Below are 18,486 nucleotides of genomic sequence, written 5' to 3'. Positions count from 1 at the left end.
TATTGAACATAAAATCACTTGATGCTACAACTGTATTTGCACAAGCAGTTGTACTTCTTTAAGAAAGTATTTTAAATACTTTTTAGCCAAAAAATGGCAAAGAACTGTTTAATAGCTCTGAATAAAGATGTTTATTTTCACATGTCTATCCATATTAAGGGAGAAGGTGGAAGGCAGGGAAAAAGAACAGGCAGAATAACTTATGAAGATTTCTGAAGCAAAATCAAAGATGAACAATGTCTTGTTGGTTTCACAGTGAGCTTGTTAATCAAGATTAGATAACCATGAGTTTAAATACTGAAAATGAATTAGTAGCCAGACTTTTACTGGGGGGGGCGAGGGGGGGAAAATAGGGTTTATGCAGTGCTTGACTCAAGTGGAATCCTTAGCATGAGATCAGGATATGGACCTGAAACTCCCAGGAATTACATCAACAGCAACATAGCCCTGAAGGCAGTAAAAGGGGAAATTTCCACTCTGAAAAGATGGTGCACTAGATTTGGCTGTAATTCAGCAACAAAAGCTTCGAGTGCTTGAATGCATGCATACTTTGAGCCCCTCCAGCTACAAAACATTTGAACACCTGAAAGCCAGTGTAGTTCAACTGCAAGTTCTAACTTATACCAAATCTGCAAATGGCTGTGTGAAGACTGTCTTCGCTATCAGATATCAGTACTATGTTTTAAATTATTTCTCTTTCCTGTCTTTCCAAAATAAACAAAGCTGTCCTGTAAGCCAGTTAAAGCTTTCCATTCTGAAAGTGAGTTTTGAAAAGAAGAAAACAGTCATTTATTTCTACATCCAAGCTTAACTTCTCATTCAGTTCTGTAGAAAGACAAAGTTTTTCTAAATTAGAGAACTACTGGATATTCAAGAAATCTTGTATCTTACATAAAAAGGGCTTTTATTTTTTAAGGAAAAAGCAAGCATTACAGCCTGCAAATATGCTAATCAGGATCGTTTACCTTCATAAAAATATATTTGCCATTTTGGCAAAACTACTAACTGCCTCAATGCAGTGCCCTTTCTGCAAGGGATGCCTAACCTTGATGAGGCCCATACCCCTGCAGGCATTCATCTCAAAATAAGTGCTTTGTTATAGACAATGTATCAGCCAAAGTATACATAATACCTGCTTCAAAAAAAAAACAAAAAACAAAAAACAAACAAACAAAAAAACACCTCAAAGCGAGATTTTATTAATGGAATGGATTAAAGTTTATAACAGCTGAGCACTCAGAGCCAAGATAAGTCATATTGTACCTTGGCCTCGTGTTGTAGAATCACGTCTAAGACATGCTTAAAAATTATATAAATAATTCTCAGGAAAGCAAGAAAGATTAGGCTGGCCAGACTCTTCTTTAGGATAAGGCAACAACCTCATCCTATTGCCCTTGTCTAATACACATCATGTAGACCATGAAGTTAGTGGAGCTTAGCAGAGATGAGATTCACATACATACCACATTGACTGAATTTCTCCTTTAGCTTCTGCCAAGTCAAGTCAAAAGGAAGCTAGAATAAAAAGGGGTATTAATAACATTAAATATTACATAGAGAGGAAAAGCATGTAATCAAACATGCACACAAAATAAGCTACTGGTTTCTATGTATCCAAACGCTTACATTTCTGACAAATATCTGGTTGCCTTTAGAGCCTAATCTCTCTCTCATGCCTCCCATTGGGCCAGCCACAAATCCTCGATCCATATCGATGTTCCTGTCCAGGCCTCCACCCATAGCTGGTCCTATTCGCTCAAAACCAGAACTCATCCGATCCATCCCCATTCCCATTCCGCCAGGCATACCGCTCATACCACCCATTCCACCACCTACACAGAGAAAGAAAAGGAGAGGAAAAAAAAAAAAAAGTTAATTTAAGTACACAAATACATTGTAAAAGTTAAAACTTATTTTGTCAGGAGAAAAAAAACAATCTTAATAAAACTGATGCCATACAGAGCGTGACTTCATACATGCAGTGATTCATGCAGTAACATGCCTAATAATTTAACAGTGTTAGAATTTACAAAGTGTCAATTCTAAAATAAAAATAAAAACCAAACTGCATCAAGCTGTTAGTCTTACCATCTAGCATAGTAAATGTTGAACACCACAGGTAAGAAATTGAGACTTAAAGGCTGTCCAGTTTCTTTAACAAAAATCTTATACATCACACCAAAAACAGATTAAGTAAATAACCATGGAAATACCAAGAAATAGATAACGACCATATATATCACTGTGAATGCAGGAAGCAAAATAAACGTTCAGCTTTACTGAATGCAGCTATGCCCACACTTAACATAACCACAGTCTTCTAAAGAAAGCATACTCTGCAAAGAAGAGATGCTACTGTGAATAGCAGAGACTTTCCTTCAATACATGCAATATATTAATACATAAAAAACAAGATTAATAGCATTCAAATAACCCATTATTTTTTAATTATGAACCTAAAAAGCTTTCAATGCAAGGCAAAACTACCAAGACCATCCATGAGGGATCTTAAGCAGTATGCCTCTTAAGATAGCCACTAGCAAGCTCTTAGTTTCTCATCTGCTCTAGCTTGAAGAATTCAAACGTTTGCCATGTCAAACTCAGTACTGGAGCTTTGCACAAAATTAAACTGAGCAATAACCTGAAACTCAAGCTCTCATTGCATACGTCAATAATTTCTCATCATTGAAACAAATAAGTTCTGCTTTATGAAGTTCACGCAAATAAACCTGCCTTTTTTCCTGGAACACAAGTTAACTTGAAATACTTCTTCAACATAAAGGACAACAGATGTCCAAATCATTTCAAAGCTAAGATTAAGGGAAAGACTGTATTAATGCATTTTCCTCTGATCTTTTACCTCACAAAACAGCTTCATAAACTGTCAGACTTGCAGTCACAAGAGACAGAATTCTACTTCTTTCATCACTGACAAGACGGTACACCAGAACAAAGTCCTCCATGTACAGGTTCACTGTATCATCACATTACCTACACATTTACATTCTATTGGAACAAGTCAACCTACTCATTCCAGATCTCACTGGGCCCATGCTAGATGCTCCCATTCCTCCTGCAAAAACATCAACCATTGCATCACCTAAACAGAAAAAAAATAATAAAACAACAACAAAGCACACACTGGTTAAGAGCACTGATCTCAATGTTATCTGACAATTTTTTTTTCTATGGAACACTTTCACCTGTGCCTTACTTTATTCTTCAAACAAGGTAGGAAGCATCCAGTAAGAAAAACTAGTTCCTCCTTCTCTATAACAGGTTTTAAGCTACTCCAATGTTCTTTCCAGCTACAACTTTCTCTCCTCTGATCATCTGCCAGCAGCACAGACAACTTTAAATAAGCCATTTCCCACTTTGGGAAGAACAACCTCATTCTCAAGGTTGAAGGGTTGATCTTATTTGTACTTCATCAGCTAGAAATGCCCTAGTTTCCCTCATTTTAAAGAGACCAGTGCAAAAGATAGGAGTAGCTCTCTGTATTTCCTTCAGTACCGAATATATAGAGTCAGTAGAGTTTAGTAGGGAAAAGGAAAACGGAAGAGAAGAGATGCTTATTAAAGGCTGCCTCACAGGAGCATGGAACCTCCAGAATGGTATCACAGACAATGATTCGAGAGTGTGGATTAAAAGAAATAATTAAAAAAAAAAAAAAAAAACACACACTAACCCTTTCATGGAAGTGCTAAGGTTCAGAAAAAATATCCCAAGGGAGCTTCTACAATTGTAGAAACTACATTTCTGTGAGGGCAGAACAGAACAAGGCCTGTACAGAATCTGTAACAAGCATATCCACTTGCTCTAGAGAAAAAAAATAGGCAAAATTCATTCCAATTAACCTAGCCTCTATTAAAAAAAAAAAAAAAAAAAAGAGCACTCTAACAACAGAAGAGGTGTAACAGCAGTTCTGGACTGACAAAAGATAGGTTCTTACAATAATGGGCAAAATTCTCAGACTATAGGTAATGTAATCCCTGCTATTAACCTATATCAAAGGAAGCAGTAATTTACAGATAAGTCTAGAACTCAACTACTACATTATCTTGCTTGATTTTCATCCTTAAGAGGAACAGCTCAGTTTTCACTTATGCCAAAATAGATTAATAACTGGCTTCTTTAGGCTATACACTAGTCTTTCAATATTTAAAAAGGATTGCTTCTCATAGAGATTTATTTTCCACACGACCAGACTTCCACCATATTTGTTTTCTCCATACAGTTCAGAAAAACAACAATTATTCTCTGCCAGTCTCGTGTGAAAAGAACATTTGCCTTCTTCAGACAAGATGCTGTCATAGCAATACCCAGACCTCAAAAAACAGACTAACCTGTTCAAGAGGCTATGGTTGTTCAGCACCAGCAGAATTATTCCCAGTACTTCAGCCAACAGTTTATTATGAGCAAGCTCTTAACACTTATTCATTAGGGTCTTGCACTGAAACACCGAGCCAAACTTTGAGTTTGCTGCCAACAGGACTGTATTTCCCCGTCTAAATGGGGTTGGGGGAGGGGAATCCTACTTTTCCAGAGATAAAAAAGAAAAATTCAGTTGTTTACCCACTCTCTTTTAAAAGAAAGATATATATTATATACACACACACACCGATAACAGCGTCTAAGATGCAATAAAAGTAAGAAAAAACCTCAGGTAATCCTACCAAGCAAACATTCAGCAGTTTCTGAAACATCCTCTCCCTGTCATTTTTGCCAGCTGGCTTTTTACAAATGAGAAAGACTGAGCTCAGAGATCCACCAGGAAACAAACTTTGATTTCTGAATATTTCAGAGTTTTAGCGGTTTAAATAAAGAGTTCCAAAGATTCTGCTGCAAATTAAACACCCTCATTTTTATTAATTGAGGCCATAGCCCAATCAAACGCTGTCTTACGTTGCCCTCCCTGAAACCGGCAGAGAGCTGAAGCTGAATGCACTCTTAACACTCTCCTTTACTAAGATGTCATTAACCTAAATACTGAGATGGGAGCACAGGTCTTCCCTGACTAAACATGGCATTTGTTAACTGTTGTGTTTAAAAACTTAAAATTTCCATTCACTAATTACAGATAAATTGGAAAACTCTTATGTTTGTTCTCTACAATCCATAAAGTTGCACAGCCCCAAAAGAACTATTTCCAAACATAGCAGTATGCAAGATTGCTGAGAAGTTGTAAGCTGAAGCTTGCTCAGACTCAGATCTACAAAATGAATGATTCAGCATATCCAGTTTTTCACAGTGACTATGTTTATGCCTTTCAATACCAGTCTCAGTATGACCTGTGTGTCGCTAGAAGACTTAGAGGTCTATAGCTTGCACGAGCATTTATAACTAAAGTGACTTTAGATTTTCATCAAGAAACAGATGAGATGCTTATACTATGTTGCAAGAACAGTGAAAGCATATCCTTGATTTCTATGACATTAATACTAACTGATCTAGCAACTGTACTACATTTTCACCACTTCTGCACAGTTGCAGGTGTTTGAGAAGAAGCACACAAGAGTTTTTTTTTTTAAATTAGGATAAGTCATAGCAAAAGCTAAAAAATAAAAAAAACAAAGAGTTCAACTTTTTTTAAAGTAGATGAACCTCACATTCTAATTACAGCTCTCTGCTTTTGTAGTGAGGAACTAAAGGAGGGGGGAGAGGAAATGGAAAAACAAAACAAACAAGAAAACAAAGAAAACGCCTTTCTCTAATGCATTCATCCTGGTAAGAGTAGAGTAACAAACCACAAGAAGGCTCTATGCCCGGGCACTTCCAGGCCTCTTACGCTCTATTCAGACAGAAGAGTGTCTTTTTTGAAGGGACCCAAAAATAGCAAAATGAAATTTAGTCAACAACACATCATCCATAAACTAAACAAAGCTAGCCCAGCTTCAGAAGAGGTCAATAAAACCCATTCTGAGTTGCATGAGAAAAAGTAGGAAGAATCTCGCATCTGCAAAATAAAAAGGACAGGGGAAAAATATCTAGCGGGCACCAGAATTTACCATTCCCATCCTTTACTACCTGATTTGCAATAAGAACAATTTTTCTAGCATGCCTTTGCAAAAGCAGGCTCCCGCAAGTTACAAGCTTAATACATGGACAGCTTGTTCAGGATTCCCAAAAGTACGCTTTAATACCCAAACTATGCAAAATCTGATAAAGTTAACCGTATGAAGCTAAATACTTCATTCAAATCGCTATTTTACAGAGAAAGAAAAACAACACACTTTAACCCCCATCTTCAGAGATGGGGGTAATAAACATTCCGATTACATCCTTATAGTACGGAGAGGAAAGGGATAGGGAAAGATAACCAAATGAAACTAGGGGTCTTCTTGGTTTGTCTCCTAGTAAAGCTCTTCCAATATTACGTTGCGATCTGCCACAGGAAATTTAATAGTTTTCATACCCATCCTTCCAAAAGAATCTCCGAAACCACGGTTCAATGCCATGTCACTACGCCCAAAATCTCTGTCCATATTTCCTCCCATTCCCCCACGGAACATTTCTGTAGGGAACAGAGCACAAAAGGAAAATAGTCTGTTAGGTATATTTAAGCTGATGTTCACAAGACACTTGTTTCACAGCTACTTGCTGAAAGAGAAGCGAGTTTAAAGCACAAGTCAGAGGCACTTACTAATACCTCCCATGCCAGCTGCCATACTCCCATGCCAGCTTTTATGTCACCACTCATGCCACCACCCATGTTTCCTCTGACATCATCTACATTACCCATCCCTATAAAGGGCAAGGGGTTCTGATAAGGCTCATAGATTAGCAGTAAGAAGTGAATAGGAACAATGTTCACCTACCTCCCATTCGGCTGACTCCAAATCCTCCCATGTTAGCCATTCCTTCCATTCCACCAAAGCCAACAAGCCCTGTGTAATAAGGAAAAGTGTTTTCTATATAATACTAAAAACCCACTTAATACAGAGAACTTCACTGCACATACCGCCTCCTATTCTGCTCATTCCACCAAATCCTGGACCATCCATTCCCATACCTTTAAAACAAGAAGACAAAAACCATTTAGAAGATAGTTAAGTTCCTGCTAGATTTAATAAATGCAGAGATGGTTAACATTTCAAAGGCACACTACACAAGACATGCTTTGATAGGAGTGTATCATTCCTCCAAACACAGAAACAATTATAACTTAAAGTTCTGTAACTTAGAAACTAAGAACACAGATTTACCTCCTGGACCCATACTGCCCATTCCACCACCCATGCTCAATTGTGTTGCACTGATGGGCTGTCCACCTGGTCCAAGTCCCATACCAATGCCACCAAGACCACCTTGAAAAAAGTCAAAGTAAGTATCATCAGAAAAAGAAGAACTTCTGTATCATAAGGAGACCACACAGCTATTCATACAAGTAAACACAAAGTAGTACCAAAACTGTTCCAAGACTCCATCCCCCCTTGCACTTTACTGTTATAGAGGGGGAGAAACACACCTCTCCCCCCACCCTACCCAAAAGGGAAAAGAATCTATACTCACGAGGTAACTGTGGAGTTTTGCTATCTGCAACACGGAAGTCTTCATGAGGAATTGATTTGTCATCCTGATTAAAAAAAAAGAGCAAGGATATTATGCTAAAATCCTTTCAATGTTTTAGCAGAGATATGTAACATAGAAATAAATGTAAACAACTTACCATTTTGACATGCATGGGTCTATCAAACAAGAACTGTCCATTGAACATAGCTGAAGAAATGCAAGTCAAGGAATTTAACTGCAAAAGACAACTCATTTTAGATAAATCATTGTAGAAATGCATTTCTCCCACAACTTCTAGCAGCCCTATCTTAAATCGTCTAATCTGTAAAATGCCAAAAGTCACTACGTTTCACTTTAAAAGCTTACTCTTACCAGTGACTTAAAGCTGTGGTAGACAAGATTATATAAACTATAAGGAACATGACATGTATGAAACAAGCTGTCATGTTCCATATTTTAAGCTTGTTCAACGTTATCAGAAACACCTTTTTAGACTTTAGCAGTAAATTCAGTAACTAATAAAAAAATCTGAAAAATATTATACTTGTCCCCATATAGCAGCTACAATGCAAATACGCACCACCTGTAAAACTACACTATTAAAAGCCATTAAACCAAGGTTAATCCATGTATGACCAACTATTTTTTCAAAATCAAGGATACATATTGCTTGAACAGCTTCAATTGCTTGTTCAAATGTAACTGTTCCCATTCCTCGACTCTTGCCATCTTTGTCTTCTTTGATATCTGCACGTTTTACTGTTCCGGCAATGCTGAATACCTCCTTTAGTTTCTTCCAGCCAACTTTGAAGTCAAGCTTACACATAAAAATACATGCATACTTTTAGTGCACATTTCTGTTCCGCCATTAAATTTCAAAGAGATTTTCTATCTTGTAGTAACTCTTCAGGTTCCCAAAATGCTTGATATTCATAAATTGCTACAATTTTATAACATGCACACACTGTAACCAAGCCGAACAAAAACTTTAACTTAGTTAAAAACAACAATTTATACTACGCATATCTATTTTACTTCTTGAATTAACATACTAAAATTGAGAGAAGGACAGGTTCTTTTCAAGAACAGCTGTACCCAATGTGTCCCCCGTTAGGTACATTATAGTCTATTTCTTAAATTTGTGCATATAAAGAACCAATGAAGTGAGCATCCCCATCAAATATAACTAAGTTAATCTAAAGTAATCAGCAAAATAACCTGAAGTGTATATTGAATTTAAAAACAGTATAACAAAGAAATAGAGCTGTAAATACATAGTGAAAAGATGTGCAATCATCTGTTGATCAAAATATTTTATACAACAATTAAAAATGTATGTCAATTTTGAGAGTTTAACGTATCTTTCACATCCAAAAGCTGTCTATATATCCTGTTTTTCAGCCGAATACACTAATTGTGAACTAACGCTTCTCATTTCCTCTTCATATTAAAACGGAATTATGCAGGAATATATATTGTCAGGAAAATCAAATACCACAGTTTTAAAATTGATACTTAAAACTTACATTAGCAACAAAAATAGTAGACCCAAGCCTGCCTGCCTGCAAGTTACTGATAACCTCAGGAGGAATGTTTGGATTATTGAGAATAGAAGGTGGTAAATTCATTAATCCAGGTGTCATATCAGGTCCATGTCCTCCTGGAAACTGTCCTCCTACACGATGTAGTGCCCTACGAGCATGTTCGCCATCAGGATCCTGCAACACGTGCAAAAATAAAGCTAGCTTAATCATCAATAGCAGGACTGGTAACCAAAAAAAGGTACTATTTGAAATTCTACATAAACCCATCAAAATTATCAACTAGTATCCTTGTCCATGTCAGAGGGATCAAGAACTGTATTAGCATGGAGACCTAATTCCCTCACCTCTAGAGGTGGGTCCTTTCAGATGAGGGTTGAGGCATATTGGCAAAGCACTTGTTGAGGAAGCGTGCACTGCCACTTCACATGCTGTACCTAGCCTATGGACAAGTAGAAAAGATTTCAATCTAAAGGACTGTCAGTCTAGTACCTTCTTCCAAGAACTGAATTAATTTAATTAAGTTTTCTCTGACGTGTTAATATCATTATTAAAGTTATAAATGGACATAAAGAACTGCATCAGACACCATTATATGCTACAACACTACAATAAAAATGTTGACAGTAATTTCACTTCCCAATCCACACAAGTACCCTACTCCCAACCCCCTTTTTTAAAGTATTTAATATTCTGATACTAAGCTTGTTCTGCCCAAAATCAAATTTTGAAACAAGTAAATAATCCGAACGTAACAGCAGCAGACACCACTCAGGTAAGAGTATGAGGTTAAAGAATAGAATGTTTTAAAGAAAGATAGCGTTTGATTATTTTGACCTTAAGATACAGTATTTTTGTCAGTTCACTTGACATAGTATCAAGACTTTCTACAAGCCAGCAGGCACTTTAGCCCATTAAGAAAATATCATAAAAATAATTAAACTGGAAATTACACAAATGAGACACTCAGAAACACAACATTGTCATTCCAGTATTTAGAGTGTCTTCACTACTTCAATTTAAGAACAGCAGCAATATTCATACCTCTTTAATATTCAGGGGTCTTCCACTAAGATCATATTTGTTCATAGTCTCTAATGCTTTCTTAACAAATTCTTCATCTTTGAATTCAACCACACTTAGGGGGAACAAAATATTTGGAGCATTAAAACAAAGTTTAAAATGTAAAAATTAACAGAATATTTGGATAGTAATGTGTCTCTATACACATAGAAAAATAAACTTACCCACAACCCTACATCCACGATGATTTGTCATCATATGTAAAGAGAAAAAAAAAAAAAAAAAAGTCAGTCAGCACATATAATAGAGTATTTAAGATTCCAGTTAAAGATCCCAGTTCACTGTTAAGTAACTATTCACCAAGTTATTTTCAGCTTCAGAATTCACAATACATGTTCTTTACATGTAGCCAAGCTGAATTTCTCCTATTCTTTTAATATACATACCATTGAAATGCAAGAGACTACATTATATTACATTTTATTGTCTTTGAGCCAAGCCAGAATTGGACAACAGAAAAGTGCCACACAGATCCATGTAAGGACAACCGGGGGGGGGGAGGGGAGGGAGGAGAGAGGAAGGGGACAGGGACAGGAAAAAAAACCCACAACATAACCAAAAACTGATCAAGACACTCATTGTGTCATTAGAGCTGACCAGTGACTACAGTATTCAAATCCACATACATCATATACACCAGTACGATGAGCAAGGAGTCTGCATACCTCTTCAGTACTGCTAGCATATTTGACAGATTACTTTGTAAGAATATAACTTTGACTGCACCAAAATCCCTCCAATAAAGCAAAGAGTTTAGGACTGCTTTAAGTAAAGCAAAACTGAAAGCAGGTTTTAGTTTTAACAAGCATTGAGGAGAGTCATTTACAACAATTGTTACAGCTTCAGTTAAGACTCAAACCTGCATTCTCACGTTCTCACTGCAGGTTCGAGCTGCCATCGGCCAAACTTTTGACTATTTTTAAGAAGACAAAGGAGCTTTAACCAATCTTCACTCTTAGTGCCTCATTGCTGGCACTCCATTGGCTACCAACCGTCTCCATCCATTTAGTTTAAGAAAAGAAGGAAAAAAAAAGCAATTAATCCAGTGTTCAGAGTTCCAACCCTGCAAAGCTGTCAAATCAGGCACTTCAGATAGTATATTCTTAACTAAAATTTTTATACTTACTTGCCTCAAGAAGAGAGTACTACCCTAACAAAATTTAAATCTAATCAGTGGTTTATTGAACATCCTTTATATGAAACAGATTTGTAACAAAATAAACATGTTGGCTAAAAAGAAGAATTAAGTAAATGCCATTTGTTAACGTTTACAAAGTATTGTCCTTTACAGCCAGCTAGTTTGAGTTGCATGAAAGTGTCACACTAATTCTAATACAAAACCCTCAAGGCTATCATAATGAAAATCAGTATAAAAAAATGAAACTTACTTTCCAATAACTGGTACAGGTATTATACAAAAATAAAACTGCTGAGGAACTTTTAAACCTCTAGCAGATTGTTGCCCACGGCACTTACCCTTGATTTTCCTTCAGCATCCTTAAACAGCTCCACGTATGTAACCTCACCAACTACATAAGACATACAAAGGGAAAATACCAAGAGACAATGCATTTAAACACCAGTATCTTTCTTTACTGTGCCCCTGTGCACAACTCTACAGAGAAGCACCTATTATTCACCAACAATCAAAACCAGACCAACATACCTCCTGTCAATGGCTATAAAATTTAGCTAATTTTCAGAAATATTCAGCAGCCACATTCTCAAAAACTAAAGACAAACAACTATATTTAACCTAATTCATACTACAGATCATATTTTGGCCAGTATGATATAGTTGGTGAACAAATTCAGAAATACACACAGTCCCTTAACCTAACAAAAGAAACGTCAACGTTCACTGAAAAGTGTTACATTTATCATCCTACTCACAACACCTGTTTTAAGGTGACTTTCTACCTCAGTGTCTTCAATCATAAGTTTGCCTTCAAGAATAACCAAATTTACACAGCAAATATTTCACAGCAAGCCACTCACTTTTCTAAAGTAGGAAGTTTCAGTAAATAAACCAATCAAATAGTCATGTCACCTTACAACAGATACACCAGCAGTGACAAAAGGGTTTTTTGGCATTTTTCACAGCCTAGAATCCAAGTGTGCTTTGCATTACTTTTGAAGAATCAATATATTCGAGAAAAATATAGGACTAACTTTTTATGGAATTCTTATATTAGGATTACTTTCCCCAAACTTAAAAATATGAACTTTGGGGTATTAAGATTACTCTCTCAGAACTGCAACAATAGTAACAAGCTTTTAATATAAGTCTCCAGACAAGCAGTCATGGCAGTAGTGACAATGCAGACAAAAGTTAATTCCACAGCCAGATTCCACCAAAGAAATACAAAACAACTTTTGAAAGACATCCTATATTATTCATATGTTAACACACTATATGTGTTGCTTAAATACAATAGCCCTTAAAAAAAAAAACTACAAAGACTACAACTAGACAAAACACAGTCCCTTTAAAAAGTCATGCATATACTCTCTACTGTCACACTAGAATGGCAGAAGATCGTAAACACTTCATTTACCCATCCTATCCTGCAATGCAATTGTCTCAGATGAAAGAGGGGGAAGGAAGATAGATGTACCAAGTAAAGGCCCAAAAATAAATAAATAAATAAATAAATAGAAAACAAATCTGTGTGGCTGAAAGGACATATATATATATATATATACACACACACACGTATGCAAGTTCTTCCCCTTTCTATAATAAAGGGCATTATCAGGAATAAGTTACCTTTCTCTCTCATAAGATCTTTAATAGCTTGCCATTTCATGTCATACGGGATGTTGCTAATGAAAACTCTACTACGATTAATAGTCTTCTTCTCTCCAGTGCCCACGTTCTTGTCCTTTGAATAGGGATGGAATCTATTCTTGTTTCCAAGAGAAGGGATTGCCTTCGGTTTTGGAACATGCTTCTCTTTCACAGGTGCTTTCTCTTCTTTTGCTGTCTCATCATTATCCCTACATTTCCCCCCCCCCCAAAAAAAAAAAATTAGTTTCGCATTGGATAATTAGACTATTACACTAGGCTCTATACTTCCTATGTTATTAGAACTCCCACAATGCCAAATCCTGCTTTTCAAATTGGGAGAAGTTATTTCATTTTTACCAGTCTTATTTCAAAACATGGTGCTGTATTTGGAAAAAAAATGGGTGACATAAAAGATTTATTCAATACTGTAATTACAGACATCATATCTCAATGCTTCAGTTACATTCGACTCCTGTTACGCCTATCAAGATTCAGCAAGACAATATTATGAAACTACTATGAACATTAAAATACCACTGGCACATTTCAGCTGAAAAATAAGCCATGACAGCCATACTTTGGTGCTTCAATAGCTTTCACATTAGACTTGGCTAAGTTGCACAATATTCACCACAGAAGTGAGAGCTGAAACAGTCTAATTCACAGAAGAGCTTGGTATATTTCATTCAACATAATAAATATATAAAAGTTAACTCTAATAGGCAAATTACATTTTGTTTACCACATAAATAATTTTTATTCATAATTTGTGCCAGACCACTTTTAGACAGAAATTAAAATTCAATTAAGCAGCACAAATGCACATTTGTTTTTATTGGTTAACAAAGCTGTAATTTGAAAATATGCCAAATGCATAGGAAATAGGTCTAGTAAGACACACTCTGCATCTCTGGCTAATGAAGTCATCATGTATTATCCACTAAAAATAAACAAAAAAAATTCTGGTCCTTGATCTTTCAAAAATTTAGAAAGAACAGCAGTTTTTCTTTCAAAATATATTTATGTTTACACGAAAAATGCCAGAACGTTTTTTTAAAGCATCCCATTTCTCAACTTTAATAAAATCATATTCTTTGAGCAGAATTAGATGAAACATCCAAAACAGAAGCCAAATCTCTTCAGCACTCTTGAAAGGGTTACTATCAAAAGGTGATTTAGTATGCTAACAGAGGATCAAGGGGCCTGACTTGCTACTTTAAGAGAGCTGAACCACTGAACTGAAAGGCTCCAGCGATAAAGCCACATAAATGTGATCTGTTAAACATATGCCACTTACATATAGACCAATGTCTCCTTCAAATCTCATTGCAACATTAAGGGAAACTTAAAAAGGACTTCTACACAATCTTTAATTTTTAAAAGTCAGCGTTAACCACTTCAGTTAGAACAACTAACTATTCAAGTGTCCTACAGGACTGTCAAAGAGACTGATTGTGAGCCCTCTTTCTTAAATTACATTACTATCTTCACAATTTTTCCCATATTTCAGAAGGCTGAGGGAACCTAAAGTTTTTAGCTAGCTTTGACACTTCAGGATGTATCTGGGTGTAAAATAAGCCAAAAGAAGTATTTCAGTTTTACAACTACAGTATCTGGCTAGATTGTTGATTTTAATTTATTGAAATGAGTATTTCCAGCTCTCTTTGCAAAGTTATTAATAAAATAGTGAGTGGCAGTCTTACACTCAGAGCACGTGCATATTACCTTCCATGTTGCTAAATTTGTTATCTACTCAGACTTGGGCACTTTTCAGGGAGAAATAACTAAATACATCACTTTTCTCCCATGATTTTGTCCCCAGTTATAAAGTACTCATATGATATGAACTTCACGGTCTGTATGTTTACAATTGGATTAACAGGACTGTCTACTGAGATATGTGTGGACACTCCTCTGGGTTAAGTATCTGTAAAATTTAAAATATTCAAAGTCAACAACACATTATCACGTTCAAGCATCCTCCAAGCTCCATCTGCATCATCCCTCCTCCATACCATCCTGTCTGTTGTGACAATATAGCTGTTGTGTGGCTGCATAATGAAGTGAAATAGTGGGGGGAAACAATGCAGACGAAAAATAACTGGAGGTGAATTGGGGGAGAACAGGGAGTAGAGAGGGTAGAATGTATCTGTTTTCCAGTCAGATCAGTTCCATCTGTGAATGCAGAACTTCTGTCCATTGACACCCCTAGCAAAATCTGAATTCTTCCTTAAGTTTTCGGATTAGATCCATGAATTCCCATTAGCCTTTTAAGCTCTTTCCTGTTTAAAGGATTATGAAGCAGCACCCGGGTGCTCAGTGTAATGCACAGGAAAAGCTAGGTCTCCAAAGATAAAATCCTCAGGATCTACAGGTGGCTGTATTAGCCAGTAGAAGGCACAGAGGAGATGAATCCAGCACAAACTCTAATTTTTAAAGAAAATTAGACTCTTAAATCTGGGAAACAAGACGACGCTTCACTCGGTCCAAGCATCATAGCCACAAGCTTTCCTGAAGTTAGGGAATTAAAAAAAAAAAAGAAAAAGAAAAAAAAGAGAAATCTTTCACCAAAATCATCTACCAAAACCATCCAGACAGTGACCACTCTGGAGACAGGGACTCTTTCAACTAGTTGTATTTAAGCTGCACTATTTCTTAAAGAACTTCAGTTAGAGCCTCAGCAAATAAAAACTGTCTAGGTGGTCAAAATCCTCTTGTGGATCTAGCCCTTACTCTCCCATCTGAATAATACTTTCAATTGAAGAATACATTCAAAGTAATGTTGCCTTAGTCACTTGTAGACCACTTAAGAGCCTCAAAATACTATGAATTGCCCTTCCTCAAAACAATAGTAATTTCTACTTTTAATCTTTTTTATGAATTAATAATTTTATACAGGAATCTGTCTTAATATTTGCCTGTAAAACCACTAGCAGATTTCTAGGGTTGAAAAAAGAGGTCTATAGTGATTTCTTATCCCCCTCCCCAAAAAAATCCTCACTGATTAAATCACTGATTAAAATGAAGAATTTTAACTTTCTAAATAATGGCTTTAAACTTCCAAAAGTGTTTTGGAAATCAAAGGCAAACCTTCCATTTATAAACATAAAACTAGAAGCCCCCAAAATGTTAAGCACAAGATAAATCACTCTGAAAACCACGGAGAGGTGATTTTTTCTACAATTCTCTGCTCACAAGGGGCCCTAAAAACTGTAAGAGCAGTGAAGAGAGAATTACAGAAATTCCACAGCTGCACGTGTGATTCTGAAGCACATACATCAGCTTATCTTTGTTGTGCTGAACAGTTCTGTTGCTCAATACAACAAATTCAGGGAAGTGCAAGTTGAGAGCAAAACTCCTATCCAATTTAAATCGGGTGTTAAACAAACCTGGTTACTAAAATTAGGTAGTAAATTTTACCTCCACACTGACACCTTAATCCTTTGCATAGCTGTTTTGGGGAGGATTGGCAACTGTAATGAAAGAATAAGATTTGAAACCCTGTCACTAAGTCTGCGTTATTTTCAAACTTAAGGTTATGATTTCTATTACACAGAACGGCTTGGATTTTTCATTTACTTCAGTTACTAGAGAAAAGTAATGACAGAGGTAGGGATACAGAGAAATAAAGTCATTGTTTTAACAGTAACAACCCAAAAAGGCAGTGAAATACTACGTGCCTTGAAGATGTGAAAGGGTAACAATCTTCATATGAAAACACAAACTATAATTTGTGTAGCATGGAGGCTGTGGGCCAAGCCCAGAAAAAAATAAGATGCCGTCTTGTCCTAACGTAAGATTTACAACATACGAACTATATGCATTTTACAGGAAGTCAAGTAAAGGCATAAAATATGCCTTTATTCCTTCAGATCCATATAGAACTTAATCCCGTATGTGTTTTTAACATAACGGTATCAGACTTCAGCTGCTTCTAACATGTCAAAACATCACAGATCTCAACAGCCTTGAGGTACTGCCATAGTAAGTCTGCCACAAAACATATTTTCCCTCCAAGATGTGAATGAGATAAGAAGAGAAGCTGAAATTCCAGCAACATGAGACCAAAACCTAGTTCGGCCAGAGAACCTTGGAAGCCTGACATCAAGAACAACAAAAACTTTTAAAAGGCCATTCACTGAATTCTTCCGAGAGGTAACATTTCAGGCTCCCTCACAATAAATTCCTTATAGATAAGGCATAGCTTACATAATCCATATAAGACAGCTGTACTACTTAGAGAAAAAGTTTGCGCATGCAGTGTTTTAAGTAAGCGCCTAAAGGGCTTTCTCACCATTCCCATGTAAACAACGATTAATAACAACGCTTTACAAAACACACCAGTAGAGTAAGAAGTGGAAGCGTAAACAACGGGGGGAAAAAAACAATCCCGAACACTTCTTGGCACAGGATCCTGTGAGTGGCGGCCTACCCGGGGCACATCACAGCACCCGGCGGCGAACCAGCCGAGCGGAAGCCGCCGCAGGGTCTGCGGGCTGCCTCCCGCCCCCCCCGACCCCGCAGCACCTGCTGTCCGCCCGGCCCGCGGCCCCCGCCGCCGCCCACCGGGCCGCGAGACACCTCCCCCGGGCACGCCGCCCGCCCACACGCCCCGCCGCCCGGCTCCCGGCGGGGGCGGAGCCCGGCCGCGGCGGGGGCGGAGAAGGCAGGCCGCCTGCTCCCGCCGCGGCCTAGGCGGCCCCCGCGCCCCCCGCCCCCCACCACCGCCCCCGGCCCTACACACACATTTTGACGCCATTAGCGCTGCCCCCGCCGCTCTCGGTGGCTGTCGCCGTCGCCTCGTCCTGCGGCGGTTGTTGTTGTGGCGGCTGCTGTTGTGGCGGCGGCGGTTGTTGTTGCTGTTGTTGTTGTTGTTGTTGTTGCGGCGGCGGCTGGCTGGCGGCGGCATCCTCGGCGCCCCGCGGCGGCGGCGGCACGGCCGCCGCAGCCTCCGGCTTGTCGTTCTCCGCCATTTCCCCGCCGGGCTGCTGCCCCCGCTGCCGCTGGGTTTGAAAAGGGCCCGGAGCGCCCCGGCCTCAGCGCGCCGGCCCGGCCAAGTCTCGCGAGAACGGGCTGCGCGGCGGCGGCGGGGGGAGGGGACGCGAGGGCTGCGGGTTACCATGGCGACGCCGGTGGGCTGCGGTGTCCATAGCAGCCGCCCCCCCCCCCACCCTCGACCCACCTCCGCGGGGGCCGGGCGGGCCCTGCCCGCCTCCCGGAGCCGCTGGGAGCCCGGCCGTTATCCGCCCGCCACAACCCCCGCAGGGTGGGCTCGGGGCCGCCGCCTCCCGCCGGCCGCCCCGGCGGTGTGTAACGCCGCCGGGGCCGCGGCCTGTCCGCTCGCAGCCCTCCCGCCTCGGCCGCCGGGGCTGCCCGCCAGCAGCTCCTCCCCGAGGCTCGGTCCCACTCGTGCTAGCAGTTCTCCCCCCGGCGAGGACCTCTCTCCCTAAACCGCCCGCGTTACTTGCCCTGTGCAAGTTCCCCGTACTGGAAATAGCTCTTTCTTGCCCTGCCCAGGGTGAGGCCGGGCCCCCCGGGCCTGGCCGGCCGCCCTCATTC

General features: G+C 38.9%; 1 protein-coding gene across 1 annotated transcript in view; it reads right to left on the bottom strand.

The window, feature by feature from the left end:
• MYEF2 (myelin expression factor 2) overlaps positions 1-17,983 on the bottom strand; it is a 30,744-nt gene extending 12,761 nt beyond the window's left edge. The window contains exons 1-15 of the mRNA XM_068958267.1: positions 17,674-17,983; positions 12,907-13,136; positions 11,613-11,665; positions 10,301-10,308; positions 10,098-10,191; positions 9,039-9,230; positions 8,176-8,329; positions 7,670-7,719; positions 7,513-7,576; positions 7,206-7,307; positions 6,962-7,012; positions 6,819-6,887; positions 6,416-6,514; positions 1,627-1,832; positions 1,464-1,515 (exon numbers count right to left, since the gene is read on the bottom strand). Coding sequence (XP_068814368.1) covers positions 1,464-1,515; positions 1,627-1,832; positions 6,416-6,514; positions 6,819-6,887; positions 6,962-7,012; positions 7,206-7,307; positions 7,513-7,576; positions 7,670-7,719; positions 8,176-8,329; positions 9,039-9,230; positions 10,098-10,191; positions 10,301-10,308; positions 11,613-11,665; positions 12,907-13,136; positions 17,674-17,900 — 1,651 coding nt within the window. The 5' untranslated portion in view covers positions 17,901-17,983. The remainder of the gene's footprint in view (positions 1-1,463; positions 1,516-1,626; positions 1,833-6,415; positions 6,515-6,818; positions 6,888-6,961; positions 7,013-7,205; positions 7,308-7,512; positions 7,577-7,669; positions 7,720-8,175; positions 8,330-9,038; positions 9,231-10,097; positions 10,192-10,300; positions 10,309-11,612; positions 11,666-12,906; positions 13,137-17,673) is intronic.
• Positions 17,984-18,486: the final 503 nt, after the last annotated feature.

The sequence above is a fragment of the Struthio camelus genome, chromosome 12 (assembly GCF_040807025.1).
Source record: "Struthio camelus isolate bStrCam1 chromosome 12, bStrCam1.hap1, whole genome shotgun sequence".
NCBI lineage: Eukaryota > Metazoa > Chordata > Aves > Struthioniformes > Struthionidae > Struthio > Struthio camelus.
The sequence above is the reverse complement of the archived record's forward strand: the minus strand, read 5'-3'. Positions and strand labels throughout refer to the sequence as shown.